The sequence below is a fragment of the Dasypus novemcinctus genome, chromosome 14 (assembly GCF_030445035.2).
Source record: "Dasypus novemcinctus isolate mDasNov1 chromosome 14, mDasNov1.1.hap2, whole genome shotgun sequence".
NCBI classification, from domain to species: Eukaryota; Metazoa; Chordata; class Mammalia; order Cingulata; family Dasypodidae; genus Dasypus; species Dasypus novemcinctus.
The window spans coordinates 36,081,784-36,105,606 of record NC_080686.1 but is presented as its reverse complement, the minus strand read 5'-3'; the positions used below and the strand labels follow the sequence as shown (position 1 = coordinate 36,105,606).

Here is a 23,823-nt window from a genome sequence, read left to right as displayed (position 1 = left end):
GTCAGTGAAATTATATTTAATGTGACACTGATAGACTTTTTATAAAAGAGTATTTCAAATGACCCAAGTGGTAATTTTGTTAGATTTAGTTGGCCCAATCAATCCAAATTTGAGTTTTTAAAAATTAGCTATTTCCTTTCCCCTTTTCCTAATGGGATAGAAATAGCCATTATTTGGGAAAAGGAGGGACATTAGTTTCCTTTAGTAGTATAGGCTTGGCTAATGCTGGATTAAGAAAAGTTAAAATGTTCCCTTCCTGTAGAACGTCTCTGAGTATTTTTCATTTTTTGTGTGTATTTTTTTGTCCTGTTGTATTATTTAAATACCATAAAATATTTTACAAAATTTGGACATAAATGTAAATCTTCTGCTATCCCTGCTTTCTATCTACCCAATCTTGTCCTCCTTTTTTGCCAGTTTCATGTATAATTGTTTCAGAAAGTTCTATTGCTATACGTGTATATTTACTTAAAGAAGTATCATCCTGTAGCAGTGTCCTGAATCTGTATCTATTTTATTTGAAATGTGTCTTAAAGATCATTCCATATTAGTAGCTAAGGAGTTGCATCAGTTTTTTCTAACTTTATTTTGAAAAATTTAGAAACTTTTTAACACATAGGTAGATTTATTCCTCCCTCCCACAGCACTACTTTTATACTATAGCTGTCATTTGTATTACAACCACATGTTATTTTCCACAATACAATGTTATAATTTTTGCTTTAAGTAGCCATATATATTTTAAAGCAATTAGGAGAAGAATATATTGGTTTTTAAATTTACCCACATTTACCATTTTTTCATGCTATACATAACTTTCTGAATTTCCAGCTTTCTATCTGGCTTCCCTTCCCTTCATCCTAAACCATAACTTCCTTGAGCATTTTCAGTCATTATAGATCTGTTGGCAATGAATTCTCTTAGTTTTCTTTAACTGAAAATTTCTTTATTTCTCCTTCATTTTTAAAGCATATCTTCATGAATATAAAATTCTGAATTGACAGTTTTGTTTTTTTTTTACTTTTTGTACTTGAAAGGTTTTGCCCCACTATCTTTTGGCCACCATTTTTTTCTTATGGGAGTCAGTCATCATTTGAATTAAAAAAAAAAAAAAAAATATATATATATATATATAAAACTTTTTATTTTGAAAAAATGTCAAACTTACAGGACAGTTACAAAATAATACAAGCCTCATGCAGAGAATTCCAACATACCACCTCCCCCACCACATATCCAGATCTATCAATTCAAACATTTTGCCACTCTTGCCTATCATTCTGTCATCTATCTCTGTCTCTCTGTCTGTCTGTCTGTCTATCTATCTATCTATCTATCTATCTGTCTGTCTGTCTGTCTGTCTGTCTATCTATCTATCTGTCTATCTATCTATATCATTTGTCTTCGTCTGTTTCCTGATCATTTGAGAACACAACATACTCCTTGAACACATAATGCTACTATGCCCATTTCCCACAAACATGGGAATTTATTCACTATGTAATCATTTAAATGTAGTTATCAAGTTCAAGAAATTTAACATTGATAATAAATCTTATATTCTCTATTGTAATTTTTTCTTACATCCCATTAATGCCCTTTAAGCCTCTTCTCCTCCATTCTCTCTTTTTTTAAAGATTTATTTTCTTTCTTTATCTCTCCCCACCCCCTCGTTGTTTGCACTTGCTGTGTCTGTACATCTTTGTTTCTTTAGGGGACACTGGGAACTGAAACCAGGAGGTAGAAGTCTAATTGCTTAAGCCACCTCCATTCCCTGCTTTGTTGTGTCTCTCATTATCTTTTTCCTATGTCTCTTGTTGTGTCATCTTTTTGTATCAAGTGTCCGCACCTCCCATTTGTGCCAGCTTGCCACCCTGCTCGTACTCTTTAGGAGGCACTGGGAACCTATGCTCCCTGCTTTTTTTTTTTTTAATATGCTTTATTTTTAATTTTTATTTTTTGTGTATTTCTCTCCCCTTCTCCCCCCACCCCCCCATGTTGTCTGCTTTCTGTGTCCATTCCTTCTGTGTGTTCTTCTGTATCCACTTGGATTCTTGTCAGCAGCACCAGGAATCTGTGTCTCTTTTTTGTTGTGTCATCTTGCTGCGTCAGCTCTCCATGTGTGTGGTGCCACTCTTGGACAGGCTGCGCTTTTTTTGCACAGGGCAGCTCTCCTTACAGGGCACACTCCTTGTGCATGGGGATCCCTACAGAAGGGATGCCCTTTTGTGGCATGGCATTCCTTGTGTGCATCAGCACTGCATGTGGGCCAGCTCACCATATGGGTCAGGAGGCCCTGGGTTTGAACCCTGGACCTCCCATGTGGTAGGTGGATGCTCTATCAGTTGAGCCAAATCTGCTTCCCTGCTCTCTGCTTTTTGTTGCATCTCTCATTATGTTTTTTCTTCTTGTGTCTCTTGTTGTGTCATCTTGTGATGTCAGCTTCCTGTGCCTGCTGGTCGCATCAGCTCACTGTCTTCTCTAGGAGGCGAGACAATGGGAACTGAACCATGGACTCCCATATAGTAGACAGGAGCCCAATTGCTTGAGCCACACCTGCTTCCCATTCTCCTCCATTCTTATATCCCACCCAGTATCATGTATTGCATCTCATTGTCATAATCTAGTTTCCCTTTCTTTTTTTTTTTTAATTGTGGAAACATATACAACATAAATCTTCCTATCTTATCCCCTCCAAGGCATACCATTCAGTGGGATTAATCACCTACAGCATTCCCTTTCAGAAGTCTCTATTTTTGGCAGCTTTCACAGTTCTCTCTTTTTTAAATTTGGCAAGTTTTCAGCTATTATTTCTTTGAGTGTTTTCTCTGCTCCTTTCTCCCTTTCTTTTGGTAATCCCACAGTGTGTACATTAGTATGCTTTTGATGCTTTCCCACAGGTTTCTAAGGCTCTGTTTACTTTTCTTCATTCTTTCTTGTTTCTGCTCCCCAGACTGGATGATTTCATTGTCTTATCTTCTAGTCCTCTGATTCTTTCTTTTGCCATTTCCAATCTGCTGTTAACAATGTTTGGTTCTTTTCTTAATTTACATCTCTCTATTGGTGTTCTCTTTTTCTTCATCTTTCATTTTTCTGGTTTTCTGTAATTCTGTGTCCATATTTTCCTTTAACTCTTTGAGCATATTTAGGACTATTTTTTAAGTCTTTGTTTTGTCCCAGTTCTGATCCTCCTTATTGCTGGTTTCCAATGCTTTAATGTTCCCCTTTGCTTGGCCATCACTTCCTGGTTCTTTGTATGTTTTATAATCTTTTGTTGAGACCTGAACATTTTGATATTTTAGCATGTTATTGTTTGAATTTAGGCTCTGAGGCATCTGTTCCTTAAACTTGTATCCAGCTAGTGTTAGTGTTTTCACTGATTGTCAAAAATTTAAAAAAAGAAGAAGAAAAAATAAAATATCTTTTCCAGTCTTTGCAGATTGACCTGTGTGAGTGCTTTTCTTCAGGGCTTAGCCCTGTAGTGAATTTGTAGAATAGCTTGAGGCCAAAGTGTATGGTCCTCCCTGATCCTTTCTGCTTATGCCTCTTGTCTTGGGCATGCACTTGTGGCCCTAGGAATTCTCCCATACTACATGAATACAAATGTCCCCTCTTGCCTAAGAAACAGTTTTCTCATAGTCCCATGCTCTGCACCATATTTCCTGCAGGCAGCACAATTTGACTTCTTTCCTAATGTGTTCTGTGGGAAAGCTGTGTGAGCCACCTTCTTTATAGTGGACAAATTTGGAGACAGCGAGTCCCTCAGGCTACCACCAGACAGATTGGCCAGACATACTTGCTCCCAGTACCAGTGCCAGCTCTGTGCCAAGTTGGTCATGAGATGCTACCATTTTTAAGTTTTCTTTTTTCTTTTCTTTTTCTTTCTTTACTCCTTTTTTTTTTCCTCTTTTTGATTTGGCATTCATCCTGTTACTGCAATCCTTTACCTGTTTTGTGGAGTTTTGAGGAACATGTTTCTGCCAGTTCTTGCTTGATTGTTCAAAGCCATCTTGATTGCGTCCTAATTCTAGCATTTGAATTTTTGTTCCCTTCTATGTAATATGTTGTTTTAGCTTTTAGGAATTTAACTGCAGTGCATCTCATGTGGTTTTCTTTGTGTTATCTAGTTCACTGAGCTTCTTGACTCACTGAACTTCTTAACTCATCTTACCAAATATGAGACGTTTTTCATTTTTAGGTCTCAATATTTTTTTCTGCCTCCATTTTTCTCTTCTTATGTTAGATCTTTTAATATTGTCTCATTGATCCCTAAAACTGTTCATTTAAAAATTATTTTTTCCTCTCCATTCTTTTGATTGTATATTTCTACTGTATATTCTATTGATCTAATTGTTTCCTTTTTGCTAATAATCCTATCCAGTGAATTTTTAATTTGAATATTATATTTTCTCAGTTCTGGAATTTCAATTTTTTTTTTTTTTAATGGTTTTTCTTTCCTGGGATTTCCTATACTTATCATTTAAAGTGTATTTTTTTTTTCAAATGTTTTTGAGCATAGTATAACTTTTTCTTCTAATTCTAACATCTGGGCCATTTCAGTATTGTTTTCTGTTGGTTATCTTTTTTCTTGAGAATGGATATTTTTCCTTCTTCTTTATATGTTGAATGATTTTGGATCATACCCTGCCCATTGTAAAGTATATGTTATAGAAGCTCTGGAATCTATTGTGTGTGTATTCTCAAGTGTAATAATTGTTTTTTTTTGAGCAAGTGGTCAATTTGACTGAAGTCTACCTAGAAAACTTTTTTCCTGTGGTTGGTGGCACCTTAAATTTTTGTTCTTTAGCTGAATTGCTTTGAATCTGTCCCATTCATATGTGGTTCAGCAGTCAGGCAGAGATTTGAGCTAGGTTTAATACACAGAATTTGGGGCTCTCCCCCTCTAGAACTCTTATTTCTAGTATTTCCTCCTTCATTTGCCAGTGGCTAGGTTGCTCTGAACCCTTATCTCCTGGTCTTCAAGCCAATAAAATACCAATAGTAAGGTTTATTCTGTTGGGTTTTTAGCCCACCCCACACAGAAGAGATCTGGCTCTTTCCCCACAATACTGTTCCCTTTTTCCAAATGTTAACTCTCCTCTAGTATCTGTCTGCTTTGTTAATTTTTAGTGCCTTAAGAGGTTACAGTTAGTTCTTCAATTTTTGCCCTTTCTTCTTTTTCGATGTATGAATTTATGGCTATAAATTTCCCCCTCAGTACTGCTTTTGCTGCATCCCATAAGTTTTAGTATGTTGTGTTATCATTTTCATTAGTTTCAAGGTAGTTATTAATTTCTTTTGAGATTTCCTCTTTGACCTACTGTTTTTCTAAGAGTGTGCTGTTTAATTTCCATATCTTGGTGTGAAATCTGGCCCTCTGGCCCTTGCAGATTTCCAGTTTCACTCCACTGTGCTCAGAGATAGTATTTTGTATGATTTCAATCTTTCTGAATTCATTGAGCCTTTCTTTGTGGCCTAGCATATGGTCTATCTTTGAGAATGATCTATGTGCACTTGAGAAAAATGTATATCCTGCTGTATTCAGGTGTAATGATCTATATATGGCTATTAGATCCAGCTCCTCTAATATACTGTTCAAAGTTTTTGTTTGTTTATTGATTCTCTTTTGAGATGTTCTGTCCAAAGTTGATAATGGTATATTAAAGTCTCCCACTGTAATTGTAGAGGCATCTGTTCTTTCACTTAGTTTTTCCAGGGTTAGCCTCACATATTTGGAGGCGCCCTTGTTAGGAGCATAAATATTTATGATTGATTGTTCTTCTTGAAAGATTATCCCTTTCACTAATATGTAGTATCCTTCTTTGTCTCTCACAATTGTTTCGCATTTAATGTCTATTTTGTCTGATATTAATATAGCTACTTCTGCCTTTTTTGGTTATTGTTTGCTTGTAAGATTGTTTTCCAGTCATTCACTTTCAACCTCCTTGAATCCCTGGGTTTAAGATGTGTTTCTTGTAGACAGCATGTAGATGGGTCATATTTCCTTATCCAATCTCCCAGTCTGAATCTTTTGACAGGTACGTTTAATCCCTTGACATTTAGTGTTATTACTTTCAAGGAATTATTTATGTTAGCCATATTTTGTTTGGACTTGTGTTTGTCATATTTGTTTGTTTTTTTCCTTCTCTTTTTGTCTTTTTTGTTGCTCTTACACTCTCTTCCAACTCTGTCTCTCCTGTTTTTTCCTTTTTTCCTGCAGAACTCCCTTTAGTATTTCTTGAAGGGCAGGGTTCTTGTTGGCATACTCTTTCAATTTCTGTTTATCTGTGAATATTTTGAACTCTCCATCATTTCTGAATGCTAGTTTAGCTGGGTAGAGTATTTGTGGCTGGAAATTTTTTTCTTTTAGTACCTTGACTATATCATACCACTCCCTTCTTGCCTCCATGGTTTCAGATGAGAAATCAGCACTTAATCTTATGGAGCCTCCGTTGTATGTGATGGTTCTCTTTTCTCTTGCTGCTTTTAGAATTTTCTCTTTGTCTTGGATAATTTGTATTGTATTGGATAATTTGACAAGTATATGTCTTGGGGTGGGCCTGTTGGGATTTATGGTGTTTGTGGTGTGTTGTGCTTCCTGGACATGTACATCCATCTCTCTCAGTAGATTTGGGAAGTTTTCAGCCATTATGTTCACAAGCCTCTCCTGTTACTTTTACTGGAACTCTAGTTGGTTCTGGGGTTTAATATATACCCAGGGGACCTGAATCTCTGGACTGACCATGTGATAGCTAGGCCCTGAGCCTCAACAGACTTCAGCTCCTACACTCTGGTTTATTGGACTTACCCCACTCGGCTAAATGGAGTTGAAGAAGGTCATACACCACACCAGGGAGCCAAGAGTGCCTACAACTGAAAGCAGGAGAATTGCATCCAGCATCCATGTGGAATCTAAGCCCCCTCTTGATATAGATGTGGAGTGGACACAACCATTCCATGGTCCTCAGGATGGAGGAATAGTGTATGGGTTGGTTAGAGTGGCCTTACTGATATTCTATTCATGAACTATTATGATTAGTAATTGGAGAAAATGTGGCATTGGTGTGGAGAAAGTGGCCATGGTGGCTCCTGGGGGTAGGGAATGGGAGGAAGAGATGAGATGTGGGGGCGTTTTTGGGACTTGGAGTTGTCCTGGCTGGTGCTGCAGGGACAGTTACTGGACACTGTATGTCCTCCCATGGCATACAATATGTTCCTCCCACTGGGTGGAATGTGGGAGAGTGTGGACTACGATGTGGACCATTGACCATGCAGTGGTGCTCAGAGATGTATTCACCAAATGCAATGAATGTCTCATGATGATGGAGGAGATTGTTTTTATGGGGGGAGGAGTGGGGTGAGAGGGGTGAGGGGTATATGGGGACCTCATATTTTTTTAATGTAATATTAAAAAATAAAGACAAAAAAAAAGATTACAGTTCTCTGGGAGGATTGGTCTAATTGGAGCTTGTTCTGCCAGACTGGAAACAGAACTACTGATTTATTTATTTTAATAACTGTATAGTATTCCACTCTGTGATTACTCCATAATTTATTTAACCAATCTGTATTCATGGACAGTCAGTTATTTCTAGTCTTTTGTCACAGCAGTGTTGCAGTATATATCTTTGTACATACATTACAGCTGTCTGTGAGACAAGATTCTTATAGGTACTTGGGATACATCAGTAAATAAAACATAGATATTCTGCCCTTGTGAAACTTACATTCTAGGGAGGAGAGACTGGCAATAAACAATAAATATAACAATTAAGTTACATAGTAGATTAAAAGTGAAGGGTTACATGGAAAAATGGAAAAAAGTTAAGCACAGTAAAGGAATGTGTATTATAATTCTAAATAAAGGCTTTATTGAAAAGGTGAGATTTGAGCAAAGACTTGTAGGAGGAAGAGAGTTGCCTCTGAGGATATTTGGGAAAAGAGCGTTGTAGGAAGAGATTGTGAAGGCCCTAAGGTGGAAAAATGCCTAGTGAATCTGAGGAGCAGGAAGGAGGCTGGTGCGGTTGGAGTGGATTAAGTGAGATGGGGAGTTGGCATAAGGCAAAACCAGAGGTATAGCTGGGAGCCAGTTTGATGTAAGGCCGTTGTAAGTGCTTCAGTCTTCATATGGAGTAAAACAAAGGAAAATAGTGACATGATCTGACTTACGTTTTGAAAGGACTGCTTTGGCTACTAGAAGAGCCGTTAGGAGGTATTATAATAATCCAGACTAGAGTTGAAGGTGCTTTGAATCTTTTGTTTTTTGGCTGATATAATTAGGTAAAAAATGATACCTCCTTGACATTTGTATTTGTGTTTCTTTAATTGTGAATGAGATTGAGCATATTCTCATATGTGTTCTAGTCATTTATATTTCCTCTTTTGTAAGTCAGTTTATAAACTTGGCTTATTTTTTGGTTGATTTATTGGTCTTTTTTCTTACAGATTTGTAGTCAGTAATTTTTAAGATTCTCATGTGACTCTGGTATATTGATAGCCAAGGATTAAAATCACTGATCCATTCTGTCCTCATCACTGTATCATGCAGTGCCTCAAAACCATTAATCAATCCAAATGTTAAGAAGAACTTGGAGGGAAGCAGATTTGGCTCAACTGATAGAGTGCCTATCACGTAGGAGGTCCAGGGTTCAAACCCAGGGCCTCCTGACCTGTGTGGTGAGCTGGCCCACACGCAGTGCCGATGTGCGCAAGGAGTGCCGTGCCATGCAGGGGTGTCCCACGCATATGGGAATCCCATGCGCAAGAACAGTGCCCCTCAAGGAGAGCTGCCCCACACGAAAAAAGCACAGCCTGCCCAGGAGTGTTGCCGCACACACGGAGAGCTGACGCAGCAAGATGACGCAACAAAAAGAGACACAGATTCCCGGTGCTGCTGACAAGAATACAAGTGGACACCGAAGAACGCACAGCGAATGGACACAGAGAGCAGACAACTGGGGGGAGGGAAGAGAAATAAATAAAAAGTAAATCTTAAAAAAAAAACCAAAAACAGAAAAAAAGAACTTGGAGTCCACCATCATGCCATTTCTAGTGTTTCCCTAGGCTGATCCCACACACACACATCCTTTTGCATTGCACTTGCCCCGCTGCTGTGCCTGTTTTGCCTTACTGCCACAGAGCTTAAAGCCTGGCCCTTGCTCATTTGATTTCCTCCCTCATTCCCTCTCACATTTAGAGGAATATAGTAATGTAGTTGCAGAGAGTTGGCTGTGAGCCCATATGCCTCTGTTTGAAACCTGGCTCCACCTAAACCGACCTTTTTTTTTTTTTTTAAAGATTTATTTATTTATTTAATTTCCCCCCCTCCCCTGGTTGTCTGTTCTGTGTGTCTGTTTGCTGCGTCTTGTTTCTTTGTCCGCTTCTGTTGTCGTCAGCGGCACGGGAAGTGTGGGCGGCGCCATTCCTGGGCAGGCTGCTCTTTCTTTTCACACTGGGCGGCTTTCCTCACGGGCGCACTCTTTGCACGTGCCCACGCGGGGAACACCCTTGCGTGGCACGGCACTCCTTGCGCACATCAGCGCTGCGCATGGCCAGCTCCACACGGGTCAAGGAAGCCCGGGGTTTGAACCGGGGACCTCCCATATGGTAGACGGACGCCCTAACCACTGGGCCAAAGTCCGTTTCCTAAACCGACCTTTTAACCTCCTAGTTTCTCAAATTCTTCAGTTCTAAAATAGAAATAATAATAGTATTTACCTCATAGGGCTGTTGTGAGAACCAAAGGAGTTACTGTCTGTACTGTGCCAGGCATGTAGTAACTGCTCAGTAAATGTTGGCTGGGATCATGCCCTCATTTAACAAATATTTATTTGACTCTCTATGTCAAATATCATGCCAGATCCCAAACAACAGGACTACAGTAGATAAGGCTCCCTCTTTCGCTTCATGTGAACAGAAATCAGTTCTCTTTACATCTTCCTCGAAAACCATTCCGAGAATAGTATGCAAATCACTTACTCTAAACTTTTTTCCTTTGTTGAAGAATTATGTTCTCTGAAAGAGGGTTCAAGCATTTGTAGGGGCGTCCTAGCCTTCTTCCTTGTGAGATCTAAGAGGATATATACCTAATTTGATTTTTATAAAAATCACATTTTGATAAAAGTAGAGTCAAGTGACATATAAAACTCTAAGGTTAGTTCTTCATTCAGTTGACTTCATCATGAGTTTAACAGCTAGAGTATCTGAATTGTTGAGTTTTTGGCCAGAATTTCTTACGCATATCGTGGGTACTCCAGCTTCTTGAGAGGTCACTGTGGTCAGCTCTTGTTGGTCTTGTTCACTATCCTCCTCCTTTGGAGTTCCCACCATCCTACAATCTCAGATTATATTTTAGCATTCTCTCCAAGTCTCTGAAGAAGAGTTATTTGTGGCAAATAAGATTGTGTGGTCTTCTCTGCAGATCTTTCTTTATTTCTCTTGAGTGAATTTTTCAGGAGAATAACAAAAAGTGTAGTAAGCAAAATTTGCTCAAGATACAGTCTTACTTACTCCCATGTGGGTCTTACATTTTCATAATTTTCCATGTTGCTTCCTCAAATATTTCTGGAACCTTGTACACCCTGGGTTTAAATCACTCATTGGTTTTACTTGGCATCCTTTCTTTTTAAGAATATATGGAAGGCTCTCTACAAATCAGTAAAGGCAGCAAGACTTTTTTTTAAATTGAAATTATTAGTGACAACGTACTTCATTTTAAAATAAAAATGATCTTAAGTCCTGATCTTTGCTAAATTCAAATAAATTCTTTATATTGACTTTCTCTAGTCTATTTCTATTGCAATATAATAAAATAACCTTAATATCATACCTAATATTATGAAGTGTTTTTCTCCCTCACTCCCTTGTATGCTTTCTCTCTTCCTCATCCTACCTTTCTCTCATTTGATTAAAATGAGCAGTTACATATCTTTGGATATTCTCTTCTACTTCTGGGTTAGGTTTAGGATCTTTGACAGCAATGTTTAGCTATTTATTAATTATCTCAGGTATTATTCTCATCATGGCTTACTGCTTTTCTCAATTTGAGTTTCCTGGGAGCTTATTATTCATTAACTTCCCAGGCTTTTTTGGCTTCAGTTACGAGGACCTTGACCCACTTGCTTCTTCCTTGTTATTTGTTGACATTCTCACATTCTCTGGTCAAGATGCACTTACTTCTTCAAAGATAAATGAGTTACTATCCTCCTACACTGTCGTTGACTGACAGTTCACGAAATCATCTATATGGAACATAACCCCAAACATGTAGATAAATGCCCTTTAAGAAATAGACCAAGAAAATTTTTAAAAATTGTAGTAAACAGAACATTATTCATTATTTCACATGAATTATTCTAAAGATTTATTTAGTTAGTTTTTACTGGCTTTTATGATATCTGTACTCATCACTGTGTCTTTTGAACACTGCCTAACATTTTGAAGTACATTGGCATGTTTGAATGGCTGATGATGTCCTGAGGAGGCATGAAGCAAGATGCTTGCTTTGGTGTGGTACAGGCACTAACAGGGGGCACCACTAATTATGTAACCTGAAAGGCTAGACATCTACCAGCATAACCACAGCCTTTTCCTGGATCTCCCCAAAGCAGATGTAATGTCATGGTATGGAGGATTTTTGAGGAGCTGGTAGCAGAGTCTGTAGTTGATTCCATAGGGCATGAGAGATGCTGAAATATTATAGAAATATTGTGAAAAGACTAAGAATGTTGATAGGTTAGTTGCCAAGGAGAAAGGAGGGCAACCAACCATGGTTTACTGAGTTTACTATATTCTGGCACAGTGTATAACTTGCTCAGGGTTATATAGCCAGTAAAGGGATAAACTGGCCTTCCAAACCAGGATTTTGTGTCTTTAAAGCTCATACTTTCTCTGTTATGCTATGACTCATGTAAACACCTGTTCTTTGAGAATATTAGAATATCATAACAGATGATTTCAAAATTGGCTTAACAGTTATTTTGCCCATAAGAAAGAATTTACAGTGTGACTAAAATGTAATCTCTCTCTCTGGGAAGCGGACTTGGCCCAATGGATAGGGCATCCGCGGATCAAACCCTGGGCCTCCTTGACCCGTGTGGAGCTGGCCCATGCACAGTGCTGATGCGTGCAAGGAGTGCTGTGCCACGCAGGGGTGTCCCCTGTGTAGGGGAGCCCCACGTGCAAGGAACGTGCCCCGTAAGGAGAGCCGTCCAGCGTGAAAGAAAGTGCAGCCTGCCCAAGAATGGCGCTGCACACACGGAGAGCTGACACAACGAGATGACGCAACAGAAAGAAACACAGATTCCCGATGCCGCTAAGGCTAGAAGTGGTCACAGAAGAACACACAGCGAATGGACACAGGGAGCAGACAACTGGTGGGGGAAAAGGGAGAGAAATAAATAAAAAATAAATCTTTAAAAAATAAAAACATAAAATGTAATCTCTAACCCATATTCTGAATAGGAATAAACCACCACAATCAGAGACTAGAACTATTAGACTTTCAAAGCTCTACCATCTTCCCATATGTAATAGATTAAATTATCAATGTCATACAACTTAACCAATTTTATTTCAGCTTATTGGTTGCTGTGTTCTTGCCTCAGAGTACATGGTAAAGATATAGAGGATTTGATGATACTTAGCTTAGTGCACATTTTGGTATAAGAGAAAAAATTCATACCAACATATTGATGTAAAACTATGCTTTGATTATTTGTATCAATACAGGAAAAGGAAAGCATTGATAATTGAAATCCATATAGTATTCCCCAATGAATAATGCAGAAAATTTTTAAAAAATAATTTGAAATGACTGAAAATTATAAAATGCTTAGCATTACTTCATAATACTTTGAGTTAAAAAGTAGGAGGGTTTTTTGTTTCTTTTTTTTTTTTTTTTTAAGATTTATTTGTTTATTTATTTTCCCCCCTTCCTCTCCTTCCACCCTGCTGTTTTTGCTGTCTGTGTTGTCTTCTCTTCTCATTTTCTCTCCTCTAGGATTCACCGGGATTCGATCCGTGAGACCTCTGATGTAGAGAGAGGTTCCCTGTCATTTGTGCCACCTCAGTTCCTGGTTTTTGCTGTGCTTCACCTTGACTCTCCCCTTGTCTCTCTTTTGAAGCGTTGTCGTCTTGCTGCGTGACTCACACAGGGCACTGACTCACCATGCGGGCACTTGTGTGGGCACTGGCTCACCACGCGTGCATGCTTTCTCTCCTCCTTTTTCACCAGGAAGCCTCAGGGATTGAACCCACGTCCTCCCATGTGGTAGGCGGAAGCGCTATCACTTGAGCTACGTCTGCTTCCTTGGAGGATTTTTTATATTCCAGATTCTCTATTGTTTTAGCAAAGGGTACTCTTTATACTTGCTTTTATGATGAAAGGATTTGAGTAACTGAACAATTTCTTTTCCCCATTTCTATGAAAATTCATCTGTGAGTCAAACAATGTTATTGGCTCCAAAGTATCTGTATAATTCCAATAAATCTCCTGGTATGGAAATAAAACCCCAAAAGTGTTTTATAGATAGCAGAAAAAATACCGAAGACTCCTGAATGATTATGATCAATAATCTGAGGGATACTATTGCATAGTCTGAAACCTGTCTGAAAACAAATCTCTATGTGGTAATTTTAGCTAATAATTTTATTTCTACTTTCACGTCTGTGGAGTCACCCCAAATCTTGCCTTTGTCTTTTATAATATAAATGTCCTTCTAATGATTGTGAAAATATTAAACAAAATGATTATCCTTTTGATTAATCCTTATTGTACGTAAAAGAACAAAGTGTATTTTTAAAATAATTGAAAAATATACTCCTTGACATAAATGTTAAGATTCTTAATTATAACTTTTATTATGTGTTGGAGCCAACATTTTCCTATAGAAATGCAATTCAGTATTTAATATTGGGCAACAGTGGGAAAATGGGAGTTAGAATGAAAATATTTGTCTTTTTATGAATGTAGCTAATGCATAAAGTGAAGTCAAGCTGTAAAAACAATTAGCTGGGAAAATGCCAGGTAAATTTTTATATTCCAATTAATGTCGGTTAACTACGCAATATTGTTATCATTAAGCTATATGCAAATGTACAAACTAAATTCACTTGGATTTTTTTAGAAAAAGACAAAATTCCAAAAGTATGCAGTAAATATAATTACTGTTTGCATCTCCAAACAAAGCACATTAATCTTTCTGCAATACCACTGATGTAATGTCTCTGTGTTACTTTTGGGAATATTTGAAGTGGGCAAGTATCCAAAGTTGATAGTGCCTTTTAAAATTCTGATCAGCAAAGGCACTGGAGTAGCTGTCTGGGTTAGACATTGTAACAAAGCTAACAATTTCTAAAGTTCTTGGAAGATTCCAGCACAAACACAGTCATCCATTTGAGTCCTTGATTCTAGAATTTACCAAACTAATTTATACAACAAGGGTGTAGAAGTCCTTGTAAAAATAAAATGTTTGTAAATTTAAAAAAAATTTTAACATCTCAAAAGCATGTACTTCTGGGATTAAAATAATGGGGGAGGCAGAAGCATTTTCATTTTATATAACCAGTTTCATGAATTTTAGGAGTTTTCTTTTTTCTTTTTTTCCTTTTTGCTGGAAAGGACCAAGAGATTCTCTGCACTAGTGCTTCTCAGAGAACATTTTCAGGGAACCCTTAAACTAAAGATATGCTGCTGGAATTGAATAATGACTCTGCTTACACCTCAAAGGATGAATAAGCCATATTTTCCATAATTTTCTTAATACTTAGGAATCTGCTCTAGACTACTGGAATGCAATAATTAGTAAATACATATTAATAGAAAAATTTTAAATTATATTTCGATAAAACTTTTAATGTATGTTTTTTTAATGCATAGGCATGTATGTGTGTGAATACACATGCATATATATCCACTTGAAAATTGTCCCTAAGTAAATACTCATATGTCGTAATATTTCATGAAAATAAAATAATTTCTTCACTCTGCCCCTTGAGTGAAGTAGAGAAAGTTGAAACAGATAAAGTCTTTTATATTACAGATGAGTTTTGTAGAAAGGCATCTTGCCCAAAGTCTTTATAGAGCTACTAGTTAGAACTTAAATCCAATTCATGTTACTCTAAATCTAAAGATCTTTTCCTCTCTCATACTATCTCTCAGTTTTTATTTACTCTGAGATTATAAAAAATACTTGATAAATATTTTTAAACTATATTTCTTAAATTGTTAAGTAATCTTTAAATTTTTTTTACATTTGGGATAAAAGCTCTTAATGGATTAAACAAGTAACCCAGAGAGTACACAGACTTACCTAAAACAGAATTCCTGAAGCAACATATCCTAAGGTGTGTTTTGTGGAACATACATGACAGTTCATTAAAAGGAGATTTCATTGTAAAAAATATTTAGAAAACACTATGAAGTATATTTCCCTTTCGTGTGCCAGAGGGACACAGTGGCAACACACTGTGGAAGGAAAAGATAGTTTTCCAGGAACCCTTTCTTTTACAGTTACCCTGTGGCAACACTTCCAGCATTGCTCTGCTCCGTCAGCCACCACAAGGGAGGCCTGTCCCCACACTCCTGCTCCATGCCTCCTGTTTTCTCCCCATCCAGTTGGATGACAAGAAATAGGATAATATCCTCTTCAGGCCTGCGCTTTGGGAAAGCCTTGAGTAGAACCTGCAGGGTGGTTATAGTTTTTACTCACCTTCCAGATTCTGTGGGGCTGTGTGTCGCTGAGTTTATCACCCATTTCTCACCAATTCTAAAGTTATTTAATTCCTGTTTTCTCTTGTACCTCCCAACTTGAATGATCAGTGATGCTTGGAGAATTGTAACTCTGGTTAAATCCAGCTTCTCCCACTCTACACTTGTACTTAGGAAGCTAAAGAAAAATATAAGCTGACTGGTCCCACCTTAAAATAATTTCCACAGTCCCTGAGTAGACTTTTAGTAGTGCTTGCATTCCTGCTATATTTTCCTTGTCATTTCTGTCTCCTATTTTCAGAGATGATTTTACTGTATTGTGCAGTGGCCTGCCAGTTGCTCTCTTCTTGCCTGTCTTTGGGTTAGCAGTAGTAGGGTCCTTTCAAATCAGATCATGCCCCTTTCCTGCTTAAAGCCCTACAGGTGCTCCCATCATATGGAGAATAGCGTTCTGTTCTGCCTTCTGGCTACTTCCCAGACCTAATTTCCTGCCACTCTCCCTTTGACTTATTGCTTTCCCAGACAGGAGAAATGCTTGTTGTTTCTCAAAAAATGCTGAATATGTACCTCCTCAGGGCCTTTGCACTTGCTGTTTCATTTGCTTAGAATACTTTTTCCTCCACATATTCCCGTGGCTGAAATTTTCAGTCTGTTCAAACAACATCGCCTAAAGGAGCCACTGTGGAAAACAGTCTGGCAATTCCTTAAAAAGCTAAACACATTTACCATATGATACAGAATTATATTCTTAGATATATATCCAAAAAGAGTGAAAACATATGTTTACACAAAAAGTTATACACAAATGTTCATAGTAGCATTGTTCATAATAGCCCAAAAGTGGAAGTAACCCGAAAGTCTTATCAACTGATGAATAAACAAAATGTAGTATGTACATGCAATGGAAGATTATTCATATAAAATGAATGAAATACTGATCCATGCTATACCATGGATGAACATAAACAAACATTGTGCTAAGTGAAAGAAGCCAGACACAGAAGGCCACATATTGTATGACTCCATTGATAGGAAATGTCCAAAATAGGCAAATCCATAGAGAAGGAAAGCAGATTAGTTGTTGCCAGGGCTGGGAAGAAGGGGAAATGGAGAGTGACTGCTTAATGGCCTTGGGGTTTCTTTTTGGGGTGATGAAAGTGTTCTAGAATTATATAGTGGTGATGGATGCACAACACTGTGAATTGTATACTTTAAAATGGTTAAAGTTGTGAATTTTGTGCTCTATAAATTTTACCTCAATTTTTTTTTTAATATCAATGTTCCCTCAGATTTAGTTTCCTATTTCTCATAGACAAGACACTCTTCCTAAGTGATTTCATATATCGCCATACCTCAACTACTATTTATATTCATAGCAAATTTATCTACTAAATGGGGAAAAGAAAGGAAGTAAAAGCCACCTTCTCTTTTGCATTCTGGAATATTATTGACCTGGGGTCTACTTCCTGTACTTTTTTCATTACCATCCTTGGGCAAGTCTGTTAACATCCATTCCTCTGTTTCCTTTTCTGTAAAATGAAGTTGTGGTTCTTATGGGGATTCAACGAGATAGTAAATGCTTTGATTAGCTTTGTTACAGTGAGGATAATGGTGATGGTCATGATGATGATTTATCCAGATATCCACTTAGGGAAGGGGCAAAAATAGATTTATGTTGGATTCAAGTGTGGGATGAGGGAAGAGACTGTATCTTTATGAATAATGGTGCTCTTTGGTAATATTCTCTACTCTCAGTAGGCCAAATTGTGATTCTGGTATCAGTGACAGTTTTGTTCTCTTGGATCATATTCTGTATTCCAGAAGTCATTCCATGAATTTATCAAATTTATAGTTTTGAACACAGATTTACCTCTTTGTGTGGACAGACTAGATATACACCAATTAAAATAATTATTTTCTTCCTTTTTTATCCCACTGCAACCATATTATTGAAAAAAATTGAAATTATAAACAAAAAGAACATCATTTATAAATCCATTACTTCGAAACAGCCCCTGCCAGATTTTAGTACATATCTTTCTGGTTTTATCCTCTCAGCATTTTTTAACAAAATTACAATAATTCTACAAATAGAATACAATACCTTCATACCTCGTTTAAAGTTAATTTTCAGGTATGAATCTTTTTTAAAAGGTCCTATTTTTTTTAGATTCCTCAAAACTTAACTTTCAGATTCCATAAAGTATATATTATCACAGTTTATAGATGTGACTAGAGAAAGAACTCTCCTAGCTAGACATATTATATATATATTTACACACACACACACACACACACACACACTCGCACGCTTGAAAATGTGCCAGGGGCTATTTTATAGCTTAATGTAAAACTATAAAATGATTATTTTCTATAGCAAGAAGAAGAATGCTTAGCAGTGCCAAAACGTCTAAAAAGAGTCAAAATAATCAGCATGTCATTTGAATTCTAAGTTTTGGCCTTTAGAGTTCTTTAAACAGAGATATTGCAAATAGTTTACAGATAAGGAAACTATGCTAGAAAGGTTAAGTGACAGTTCTTTCTTCAGTCAATATTAGAAGTAAACACTTGAAGATATAAACCTGTAAAGGAGATATGAAGACTTAGATATCAAAAGATTTAAAAATATCCTAGGAAAAGCAAGCTGTGTTGAGATTTATGAAAAATGCTATCAAATAAAATGAGGTAATAATTTTTCAGTTTTAAAAAGTTCTAACAGTATTTGGAATATATCTTTCTCACCTTGTAAAAATGATACATGGCAAAGTGTAGATTTTGGAGAATAAGGCACTGAATGGTAGGGAGAATGTGTGGATTCTAGTTGTTTAGAAAGATAATACAAAAGGAGTCCATAAAGAAGATATTAGTGAAGTAACTTTAGGGAGGATTGGAAAGGATATGTGGTATAGAAAGCTGTTATAACTGAGGGTCAAATATAAGTGAATATAAAATCTCCCCCTCACTAAAAAAATTAAACAAACCACACACAAAAAACTCTCTACAAAGCTGTATAAGGAATGCTAACTATTAATTTAAAAGAACCAGGTGTATATATCCATCCTTTCTTTAATGTTGTATTGCTTGTGATGACTTTAAAATAGCCTAAATCTAAAGATTTTTATAGGGCTTGAAGAAAGGGAAGCATTTATTTTATTTTATTAATTAAAAAAAATTTTTTTAAGACTTACAGAAGATAGAGGGCAAAGGGACATAGGGGAAAAGGTATTTGTAAAATTTGAAACTGTTATGTGCCATACTGCCTATGATTCTGACTTTTCACTCTGTAGGTCACTTACACACACCTGTTTTTGATCCTGCCTAGTTTGACGTGCCCTAAAAACATAGGATTTCATTTATGGAGTTCTTTTCTTTGTTTCAGCAGTAATTCAGGAAAATGCCCCTGAAGACTCTCAGTGGACCTTACATTTAGACCTTACATATGAGATTCTCTGGTCTACCAAGGAGATAATTAGTCAATTTAATAATCACTATGAACAAAAATAGAAGTGGATAAAGCAGATTTTAGGATACTCCTTAAGAGCCAGAGCTCTCAAGTGAAGCAAATTTGTTTTGACCCATAGCTCCTCCTTTGGAAAGAATTTTTCTTCTCAAAATAACAATGGGGGCAGTTTCCTCTGTCACCAAGCTGCTGTGAAGACTAAATGAGAAAGAGATATAAAAGTCTCACTCGTGGTGTTATAAGGAGTGTTTGTGATGTCTTCCTTGCATAAAGTTTGAAGTAATCATCAAGTTGCACAAGTGTTACTGTGGGATAGGATGATACTGTGGGAGACACTCAGACTTGTAGTGTGCAAAGGCTCATCAGGGAAACTTGTTAAAGTGAAGTTTCATATTCCATCCCCTAGAGACCCTGCTTCAGTAGGTCAAGGTTGGAGAACAGGGATCTGCACTTTTAATAAGCACTAAAGATCATTCTGGTGAAAGTGGGATCACACTTTGCAAAATATACTTTGGAGGTTGTGGGTAGAAGCCATTTGACCCCAAAACTTAAAAAGACTTGATGGATAAGTTTCATCTTTTACTAATAAGTAATATGGGGAGCTAAATGTTGACCCCAAAATCCTGATTGAGAGAAACCATTCAAGAATAGCAATATAAGATTAGACAAATATATACAAATATATACTAATTCGTGGAAATATGAACCTAACTTACTGTAAGTGCCTCACCAGAAGAGCTTAATGTTCAAAATAAAAACAGAAAAAGGAACCCTATTAAGTAGAACATATTAACCTTTAAACTTTACCAAAGGAATTAAATGATTTTGAATCTAGGACCTAACACAAAAAACATTCTGCATTCTCTCCTATAATTCAATCTGGGTGCCATTAACAAGATTGCTCTGGTTAATCTTAATTGTCATGATGATATGAGAAGATGTGATATATAAGGTATTCAAACCATGTGGGGTGCATTATTAGGAATCATTGTTAAGTAAGAGGGTGAAGTGAAACTGGAATGAAACAAGTCAGGCATCTGGTCTTGGTATTTCCTGTTGTTAGTGCTAGAGTATTTTATTTTTTATGTTAAAAATACAACGTACCTAATTTTCCCTCTGATACTTATTTTGTCATGAGATATATACACACACACATACACTTACATATACACATGTGCGCGCACATAATCACATGCACAGAGCTATATTTGATGACCGAAAAGGAAGAGGCCCCAAGGGCTCTTTAGTGTGCAATTAATATTTTGGTAAGAAAACAGTAGATTGTTTCAGTATGGCTATGTGTTATGACATCATATTCCAGTAAAATTATAATGAATAGAAATTTTGTTTGTCTCTGTGGCAAACCAAAATGCGTTTTGTAATTGTCAGCAGGCCTTAGTGATTACAGTGGCGCCCACTCCCTCTACTGTAGTTACGGGTCTGTTAGCATTCCAGTTGTGGGCCTCAATTTTCAGAAGTTTACTTAAATGTAAACATTTGCTCTATGGTGAAAGCTTGCTGTATAAGATCTTAATCCAGGAGTAAATTTGTGATTTCAAGTTGTCTGTTTTAAAAGTTTTTATAGTGGAGCCAGTTAAAAATGTGCATTAAATTGCATGGAAGTAGGAAGTCTGAATTTTGTAAGATTCAAAATAAGATTAATCTGCATTATGCATATTAGTCAATATTTCTGCATTAAAAGGATCTAAAGTAAAACAGATAATAGAAAACTGTGCACTTTAGTACACTTTAGAATATTGTAATCAAAGAGCAAAAAATTGTAGTTTTTAATGCTTTTTATTCTTTGTGCATTGAATGTAGTCTTCTACTGTAAAAGTGATTTTTTCCCCCTTTCTTCTTTTCTGTATTTGCTATTTAAAAAGTGAAAAAACTTTACCTTAAAACAAATTAATAGAAAACTGTGGACCAAGAAAATTGATTTTAATTTAAAAATTTGAAACTGATTTTTTTAAAAACTTTTTTTCATACTCATTATTTCTTTACATTTGACACTGTTGATTATACCTTTTCTTGACATTGTGTTGTAATTTCTTTTCTAACTCTGAGACTGCTTTCATCTCCTTCACTTTCCGTCTGTTATTTCCCCTGCCCTTTGATCATGAGCATTAGTCACATCCCCAGTCTTAGGCTCTCTTTTTTGGTTCCTTTACACTTATCCTTTCTAGGTACTTATCCACTCACATGGTTTCAATTATTGCCTCCCAGATCTGCATCTTCAGTCCTGATTTACATCTCTAGTCCTTTACCTTAAGTAAACCTTCTCTGATTAGTCCCATCTACCTGATGAAGTCTCATTTGATGGGTTCTGTTTAGTTTATTTTAGGTTGACTGTGGAACATGTCTATTTGGATGACCAGGAATCATCTAAAACTTAGTAGGGCCTCACTTGGACTTCTTGCTTGGTAACAGATATTTTCCAGCACTAGAGTGCTTTTTAACTTTATTTTTCAGCTTTATAATTGGAAATCCACCATTCTGTCAAAATCAGTCCTGTTCTGCAGAATTGCTAAATTCACTGGTGATTTCTCAGTCATCAGTATACTTGACCTTTGAGTAGCAATCGACACTACTTATGGCTTCCTCCCTCTCTCCCTCCATCCTTGATATACATTTTTCTTTCTGTTTGGCTTTCAGGAAGGACGCCATGCTCCTACCATTCCTTCCTATGGATTTCTCACGAAGTCTTGAGCTTTAAATACCATCTATATGTTGAAGATTCCCAATCTCCAGCTTGGACCCCTTCCCTGAAGTCTAGACTCATGAATCCAACTGTCCAGACTTAATTCTTCAACATCTCCAAAACAGAGCTCCTGAATCCATTCCTCTCCCCGCCCCCCATACCTTTTGCATCTTCACCATCTCAATATGTGGGCACTCCATCTTCAGAAACCTTGGGATCATCCTTGACTCCTCTTGGAGATTCCATAACCAGTCCTTGGGTAAAACCCAACAGCTTTACATTCAAAATTTACCCAGGAATGTCATCTATGTAGCAAAGCCTCCTGCTAATGGTTTGATAATATACAAAATGGATGAACTGAATATATAAATGTAATAAAAGTGGAAGGAGTCTTCATTTTAAAAAAGTTCATTCATGTTCACTGCTACCACTCTGGCCCAGGCCACTATCACCTTTCCCCTGGATTATTGTAATAGCCTCCTGATATTAATTTCCCTACTTCCACCTTTGTACTCCCTCAGTCTGTTCTTAGTGTAATAGATGATCATTTCAAAATATAAGTCAGATCATGTCAGTTCTCTGCTCAAAACCTTCCACTGACTTGCCCGTTCACTCAGAGTAAAAGAGCCTTACAATGATTTCTAGGAAGGTCTTGTGGAATTGGGCGATCTCTTCTTATCTCCTGGCTTCCTTCTGTCACTCACCCAACTCTAGCCACATTGATTTGAACATGCGTGATACACATTGAATATGCATGATACACTCCTGCCTCAGGGCCATTGCACTTGGCATTTCCTCTGCCACAGATATGTTCTCCCAGATATTTGCATGGTCTGCTCCCTTACTTGTTGCAGGCCTTTATTGCACAGTTGTCATCTTCTCAATGTGATCTTCCCTGAGTGGCTGATCTAAACCTGCAGCCCTTTCCTGGACACTTCTGAACCTTTCCTCTTTGTTTTTTCTTTTTGACATGTGTTCTAACATACTAGATATTTATATATATTTGTCTTATTGTTTCTCTTCCCTACTATAATATAAATTCCAAAGCAGTAGGGATTTGTGGTGGGTTTTGTATACTTCCTGCTTAAGAATTGGTTTAAGCTCCCTATTCTTTCATTGTATTGAATCTGATCTCCTTAATACTTTTCATCAAAATAACTATTTTTCTGCCTCCCTTCCATTTCTAGTTATAATTGTCTTCTATTAAAAGCACAGTAATCTGCATATTGTTGCTTAAATGTCTTGCCTATTTGTAGCCTCTGGAGTAGCTCCCTTATTCTCTGGCACAAGACCATTTGGCTTACATCTGTCAAAATCTGATTGAAAACTTCCCACTAGAAAGTCTTCTCTGGTATTAACTCATACTATATTAATTATATTAATATGTAATGTTATTTTCTATAATGTGTTTCTAACAGATCAGTATACAACTCTTTAATATCTGTAGATATATTTACTTCCATTTTACCTTTAAAATACACTCATGAGATTAAATGTGTATTAGGGTTAATAAGAGGATTATAGTACATTATATAATTTGTATCATTTTAAACAAATCTTATTAATTATAAAGTGGTTTTATTTAACTAATATTAATGTTTTAATTTTCTTATTTTAGGTATCATTGCCCAATGCCTAAGATCTTTTATGTTCAGCTGACTGTAGGAAATAATGAATTTTTTGGAGAAGGAAAGACCCGACAAGCTGCTAGACACAATGCTGCAATGAAAGCTCTTCAAGCACTGCAGAATGAACCTATTCCAGAAAAATCACCTCAGGTGTGATGCTGCTGTGTGTAGCAGTCTCTTACATAGTTCATCCTTGAGATTACTGAAAGACGAAAGAGAGAAATGGTGCCTTCTGGTAGGGAAGCAGACTAGAATTGTGATCTGCTATGACCTGCTTCCCAGCCTGCCTGTCTGCTGTGGTAGGCTCAGGTGTTCCTGCCAGGAC

At 36.9% G+C, this 23,823-nt stretch overlaps 1 protein-coding gene across 26 annotated transcripts in view; it reads left to right on the top strand.

Moving 5' to 3' along the window:
• STAU2 (staufen double-stranded RNA binding protein 2) overlaps window positions 1-23,823 on the top strand; it is a 330,295-nt gene that overhangs the window by 121,373 nt on the left and 185,099 nt on the right. For all 26 annotated transcript variants that reach the window (XM_071207866.1, XM_071207860.1, XM_071207865.1 and 23 more), the window contains one exon: window positions 23,489-23,648. In XM_071207866.1, coding sequence (XP_071063967.1) covers window positions 23,489-23,648 — 160 coding nt within the window. The remainder of the gene's footprint in view (window positions 1-23,488; window positions 23,649-23,823) is intronic.